The sequence below is a fragment of the Myripristis murdjan genome, chromosome 19, assembly GCF_902150065.1.
Source record: "Myripristis murdjan chromosome 19, fMyrMur1.1, whole genome shotgun sequence".
Lineage (NCBI taxonomy): Eukaryota > Metazoa > Chordata > Actinopteri > Holocentriformes > Holocentridae > Myripristis > Myripristis murdjan.
Window position 1 is genome coordinate 13,110,613 of NC_043998.1, and position 7,507 is coordinate 13,118,119.

At 39.9% G+C, this 7,507-nt stretch overlaps 1 protein-coding gene across 2 annotated transcripts in view; it reads right to left on the bottom strand.

Moving 5' to 3' along the window:
* The window catches only part of LOC115377707 (myoferlin-like), a 34,447-nt gene extending 29,405 nt beyond the window's left edge, over positions 1–5,042 (bottom strand). For both annotated transcript variants that reach the window (XM_030077651.1, XM_030077650.1), the window contains exons 1-3: positions 4,866–5,042; positions 3,538–3,593; positions 2,960–3,051 (exon numbers count right to left, since the gene is read on the bottom strand). In XM_030077651.1, the coding sequence (XP_029933511.1) occupies positions 2,960–3,051; positions 3,538–3,593; positions 4,866–4,953 (236 nt within the window). In that variant the 5' untranslated portion in view covers positions 4,954–5,042. The remainder of the gene's footprint in view (positions 1–2,959; positions 3,052–3,537; positions 3,594–4,865) is intronic.
* Positions 5,043–7,507: the final 2,465 nt, after the last annotated feature.

Consider the following 7,507-nt stretch of genomic DNA (forward strand, 5'->3'; position numbering starts at 1 on the left):
TAAGAAATGAAACATTGACTCTGACGTTAGTGCAGAAAGATTCAATGTGAAGGTATTTCCAACTATATCCAAAGAGGAGCGTCAGTCCTTTTTAACCCCCCACGCCCACCCCACCACCCCCACCGCCTTCTTTTCAGCATGCCAAAATCAATATTTGTATAGAAGTATAGGACTATATTTCATAGTCGTCATTCATCGTCATTTGATTGTCATTTCAGAGTCATACAAAATAAAAGTCTACAGCCATCTAAAAACTTTTTCATAGCTTGTATTCCTCCATGGTTTAATTTAGTAGGAAAACTAACTGGGAAAAAGATTCTGTATCAGTTACATGCAAAGTATGTGTACAGCAGGAATGATGGGAACAACTCATTTTTGACTGCAAACTGAAAATGGTGTTTCTGCCAGAGTGCCTCTGTCTGAATAGTACTGGTGCCGTGAAATGAGGATAGGGGTGAGTATATAACAGGCTGCGGTTCTTTACCTCCTCATCTCATGTTTAAAACATGGCACCCACTGGACTGCACACTTTCACCAATGCTGTGCAGTGGTCAAGATATGTCAGTTCCACAAGTCAGATTATCACCAAAGGTTAATTATTGCCTCAACGCCTCAATGCCCCCTTGTTTCACATCAGGAGATGCAGACATTTTCATAACTGTATCCAAAATGGGACATGAGATATGCATGTTTAAATTCTAGCTACTAGCATTTTAGCCGCATCAAAACATGCCCAGTAAGCTCTGTACATGTTTGGGCTGCCCCTCTACCACTGTGCCAAGGTTAAGAGAAATGAGCAAGGTGGTGGAAACATGAGGAAACAGGAAATAAGCTCTCTAGAGCCCTCATGTTGTGCTATTGGACCAATAATGGAGGGCTTTTCCTTTTTCTGTTTGCTGACAGGCTTACAAAGTTTAATGGAATGTGTTAATAAGTATAAGCCTTTCAGAGAGAAGCCATGCATACTGCCACAGCCCCATTTGGCTAATCAGTAAGAAAAATGAATCACTTCTTCCTCACCCCATGACCAAATCTGCCAAATTTCTGCAGTGTGGTGAATCCATGCAGAATTTTAAAACATTTTTTATAAGAAGCTGCCACAATCATCATGTCTCCCTTTGGCCCGTTGATATGTAAAATGCCAAATTCATCCATTACTTTTTGAGACTTCCTGCGAACAGATGAGGTAAGAATGGGGTGAAAAAAAATCACCCTCATGCAACTCATAAAAACCTTCAAAATAAAACCTCAGTCCATGTGGCACTTCCCATCCAGAGAATAACAGTTAAGAAAGGAAACATTATGATGTTCCTGTTTATACACTTCAGGCCCTCAGAGGGTGGAAATCAGATTGTCAAGTCAATCTTATGATCAGGACTGCGCGGTCACTAACACAGAGGCCTTCCTTATGTCTCTCTCTGGGCTGGCTGAGGGAATCCAATCCACAGACCCAGTCCGTCCAGAATACAACTTTTTTTCTAACTTTTTTCTCCGTCCTCAGTTGCCACGGCAACAGGGATTACCACAACAGCGTCTGGAAAACTATTTTAAAGAAAGGAGACGTTCCTCTCTGCTCCCCACGTTCAGATCACTAGAGAGTGTGTCAGTCGGGCCAGCCCAGTGGAAAACTTTACTCAGTTTACATGGCCTGGACCCATGTGCTAGACACACACACACACACACACATGCTCATTAAAAAGACTGTGCTATGCGCTGGAGAAACTTTTACTTGGCGAGTTGTACACGTATGAACGCAAGAACATACTGTACATAGTCTGCCTGATATACTTCATAAGAAACTTGCTGTTTTCTCAGCATAGACGAAACTTTGATCGCTGTAATTAGAGATGCCCTTGAAACATTCTTTGTGTTTGGTCTAAATTGGTCCCATATGTGACTGTGACTTTATTTGGAAGTAAACACTAACCAGCCTTCTCTGAATTGGTTGCGGCACCACAACAACTTTCTACATTACTGTGATGTTTTCGCATTACATACTATTAAAATAATTCAAACATAATGTATTAAGATGAATCACATTTAACAACAAGCGCCATGATGCTGAAGTCTCCACCCACTTCTCCTGCTTGATCTGAGTAAACTGCATTATGGAGTTTGGCAAGTGACCTCTACATATCATATTTCCATGAGTCTCCCTACCAGGCTGATTTTCCCCTTTTCCTTCCCTGCGTCGCAGTGCCACACAAATCCCAGAAATAGAAAACAAGCAGCGATTCATCCCGTCTTTTGTTGCCCAATCAGCATCGCTCATCCTACACAAACCATGCAAGTCCCAGCATGGCAAGCCGACAGGGTGTGGGGTGGAGAGAGAGAGAGGCTGGGAGGCATGACAACCAGCCATTGTATCAGAAACAAGAGTCAAATGCTACGTTACTCTGCTAATATCTGACTTATCATTTTCCTTGTACATTACTGGGTCAGTGTTGATAACTATGTGTATCATAATCAGTGGGTGGTGGCCTTTGGCATGTGCTAATGACTATTTTGCAGCAAGGTAAGGAGACTGCCTGTGTTGAACTGCCTGTACTAAAGACGATTCAAGACACTTCACACTTGATTCAAGAGAATTAAAGGAACAAGGTGATCAGCACTGAAAACAAATGGGACAATCCAATCCCAGTGGTAGATTTTTTGTTTTACTTGTTTTAAGAAAAAGAATATTTCAACATCAAATATGAGACTAAATGAATTGATAAAACGGAGAATTTCTGCAGTGATGCAACTGAATAATGCCGGGACTGACATGCAGACACACGTCTGAGCTACATTCTAGTCTGACTGCAGATAACACAGCCCTGCAGACCAAGGAGTCTTCGTTCAGGCAAGACATAGTTTGCACTGTGATTCAGTGAGGTGGGGTGGGCAGCGTCTTTGTTTCGTCACTGCCATTCCTCTGTTGCACAGTGTAAAAACATAGCGGAGAGTGTGCCACACTTACTTGTCTTTCCCAAGAGTTTCATAGTCTTTCACAATCACGTCTATGTAGGAGGCAGAGTCCAGAGCAGTGCCCTTTAAGTCAAATTCAAGCACCTGAAGGCAAAGACACACAGGCTATCAGCTGTGGGAAATGATCATGATATTGCCAGTAAATTTAATCTAATCTACTAAATCTAAGTGAGACATGAACTGTAATTAAATATTTTCAGTGGGAATAATATGAATAGTGATGCACCTCAGTATGCACAAGCAAACAATACAAAACAGCTGACACACACACCCACACTCATTCATTTACATCATGCCCACACTTGTTGATACGACAAATATGAGACACCATAGAGACGGAGATCAAAATAGTCTTGACGTAATCAAGTGACTGTATTAAAAGTCAATCAACTAGATCCTACTTTAGATGATCTGATCAATCTTTGATTAACGTTCAGGCAGCATGCACACAGGGCTAAACTGACCAGATCATCAAGATGGTGATCAAAGATGGAGGCTAATCTGCTCTTTCATTTGTCATGCTATCTGTGTGTTTGAGCAGCCTCCTCTGTGTGTGCATAGGAGCTTTACCTCATTCCACACAGGATTCAGCTCACTGTCGATTGATTTTGTTTTCTTCTTTTCATCTGAAAGTGAAATTCATTTTGATAATTCAGAATTATAGTTTTCCACTTAACACAGCTATTAAAAATAATCAAACAAATACATGGATAAATCACATAGACCGATATTTGTTCTCATGAATTCTGCCAAGATGTAATAAAACTCTCACTAAACTCAGCTAACCCACTTATTTAAGTTGACATTAATATTTATTAAATGTTACAAAGAGTGTAAGTCATACTAAACATTATCCAACAACTGTACATTACATGGAGTTAGGCTTACACATACATAATTTATTTACTAGCATATTTATTATCACTTAAAAAGCCTAACTCCATACATGTATGTATACCAAGGCTGTTTGCTTCATGATGACCACCTCACAGAAGGTTACAGGTGCCCTGCTTCTCATTTTACTACATCAAGTTACACAGACAGTCATGCCAGTGAATTGATTTTATCTGAACTAGCACTCTTCTGCATACATGGTGGGATCTTGTTGCCAGTGGGTTGCAGTTTCTGCCTTCAAAGGGGAAACGCAAAAGACCAAAAGCCACCTGAGTGTGCTGAGGCTCTGGCACACAGCTTCATCAAACCTGCTCATCATTCAGGAGGAAGTGCCATGCCCTGCTGTCAGCACTGCCTGTCTCCCTCACCCACTTACATCATTATCATTTAAAGAGCTGGATATCCAGTTCCCTGCAGCTCCTGAACTGTTTTTTTTTTTTTTTTTCAAGTGTACTTCTGCATTTCTTTATTGTTGTTTTCCTTAAGAGGTATAAATACTACAAACAGTACAAATCCTGTCCAGTCCCTACTTCACTTTCCCTCAGCTGTCCTGTGCATCTGGAAAGGCATTAAGAAGCAAGAAAGTCTACAACGCTACAATAAAATATGATTTTTTTTTCCTCCTAAAAAAAGTTATGCTGAAAGTATTCTGCTTTGATTGGAGCTAGACTGAATAAAACATGCATATAGGCTCACATTCCTGAAAGCTGTGTACCAGATGATAAATACATAACCCTGAGGGAAAAGATTTACAACTCCGTAGGCCTTATAGTTTTCAGACGTTATCTAAACACCACAGCAAAACTGCATGATATGGTATTATATCTCGTGACACCGTGAGATTAAAAAAAAAAAAAAAAAAAAATCAAGTACATTAAGATCTCTGTAAACTCATTGTTCAATACACACAAATACTTTAAGATCAGCTATAGGGATATGCTCCGCCAAGTAAATTTTTGTAGCTACTAGAGAGGTTTAAGCCAAAAGTGTAACTCAGGTCTTACCTTTAAAAATCACAGATGTAATTGGATCGGGACTTCCAACTCTCTTCTTAGGAAGATTTTTCGCGGATTCTACTACAACCCGTAACATCGCTAAAGCTCAGGTAGCCTATAATAAAATAAAATAAAATAAAATCCACTAACTTGGAAAGACTGGACTAAACCTTTTTGTGCTGCCGTAGCATCCTCACCGCCCCATCACTGAAGCCAGCGGGGCAGAGCTCAGGAAATATATTCCCCAGTGTGAAAATGAGGTGGGGGTGAGGGCGGATCACGGGTATGTAATTATCCCGACTGGCAGAGAGCTGCGGCTGCCATCCTGGGACAACTCTGCTACAGTTAGACAAAAAAACATAAAACTATTCTAGTGCCGACAGGAGAGGAAACAAGTTTACAGGATATTTAAATAACGTAGCGAATAGAGCAACATATAGGCTGGAGTAGTTATTTTTCATGAGGTATCATTTTTATAGGGAAAAAAAAACGACACAAACTTTTCTAGAAAGCAGCTTAAAGTGGCTGGATTTAGTTTTATACTAAACTAATGCATCGTCATATGTTATCTATTTGTTTATTATGGTCAAGAGAATCCACCAGTAACAAAGTTTATAATAAACCATTCATCAGGTTACAGTTTGAGTCTTGTCAGCAATACAAGTCAAATGTGTTTCTTTGGCGTCATCTAGTGGTTGTTCAGTGCAAGAACATGTAATATTACCCTGCTGGGCCCATTCTTACTGAATGTACTCTCTCAACATCCAGGAGATGAGGTATCTTTTGGTAACAGGGACGCATTTCGCCCTAAAGAACAGAACATGTGTAACATTTTCAGCAAATACATGTCATATTTAAGGAGTAAATACATGTCAATATTGCAAAAATTGTTACTTTTACATGTTCTGCAAACCTTTACAAATGCACAAATTGAAATATATCTTGTACAAGGGTATATTATCCAGTAATACTGCTTTATATCAGACCTTTTCCTTCCTTCCCATTCAGGGCGCACAGTGCTGCTGGTTTAATTCTGGAGCTGCAGTCAGAAACTGATTTGCACTTGTCAGGTGAACGTCTTTAACATTGGTAGAACGGAAAACCAGCAGTAATGCAGTAAAACTGAGGACAGCTGATTGATGTAACATATCAACCTGTCTACATTATGTACATGATGTTCTTTGTAAAGCAGGGGTGTCCAACCATGGAGGGCCGAGAGGCTGCAGGTTTTCATTCCAACCAAAAACTCCACTAGGTGACTTCACTGATCACCTCACCTTGTATCAGAGAGGAGGAACTAACAACCATTCCTTGGTTGGAATGAAAACCTGCAGCCTCTTGGCCCTCCATGGCACATGATTGGACACCCCTGCTGTAATGGATTAATTAATATCGTTCACAAGGACAGAAGTTAAAACATTATAAATTGGCCAATACTACATTTCCACTAATGATTAGTGTCCATTATCCCTGAAATAATCATTTAAAAAGTAGGTCTACATTTAGTATGCACTCCAGTACACATAGCTGTTACCACATCAGACCTTCTCTTGCCTCCAGAACAGCATGAATCCAACAAAATGACTGGTCCATGCTGAGTCAACAGCATCCCACAGTTTGTGCAGATTTTTCGGCAGCACGCTCATGCTGCTAGCATCTGCTTGCACTTCACCTAAACGTCTCCACAGGGCTTGAGATCTGGGATTGCACAGGCTATTGTAGTAAACTGAGAACAACAGCAGGGGAAGCCACCAGGACAATGCTATAACACAGGTTCTTCCTCTGAAAAGAAGAGCAGAGACTCAGTTTGAGCGTAGGAATATAAAGATTTATGAAGCTTAAAATCAGTAGCTGCAAGACAATGGAGTCCAGGTTTATGCATAAAGAAAATTTAATTGTAATTGTTAATATCTACACAGTGGCTGATTTACAGGGTGGAAGCTGGGGTGACAAGGACTTTAAAAGGCCTGTGTGTGTATATGTATATCACATATATACATATAAATCTCTATATATTTACATGCATGTGTATGTGTATATGTGTGTGTGCATAGATAGATAGATAGATAGATAGATAGATAGATAGATAGATAGATAGATAGATAGATAGATAGATAGATAGATAGATACATAGTTATATAGATGCAGTGCATTCAGAAAGTATTCAGACCCCCTTCACTTTTTTCACTTTTGTTATGTTGCAGCCTGATGCTACAATCATTTAAATTAATTTTTCTCTCATTAATCCACACTCAGTACCCTGCAAAGTGGAAACAGAATTTTAGAGATTTTTGTAAATTTAAGACTGTGTGGTCATTTTAAAGGGCCAATACACACAAAATATATTGTTAGTCCCCAATTTACATGGTCTGAAGCTGATTCTCTTAGCTTTGCTTTAAAAGAGGAAATAAGATGATGAATCTGAAGTGAGCCCAGGTTTTTCTTCACAGCTTCAGTACATTTCATTAATGTTTTAGAACAAAAAGTATATTCGGGGCAAACAATCAGACCAGCTGATGCATAAGATCAGGGCTCTCTGCAGTAACACACAGTTTACACTTAAGGTCAAGTTGATAAAATGCTAGTTGGCATGTGGGAGCCGACTGTTGGCACTGGGCAGGAAACAGCACATGTGGCACACTGATGACGGG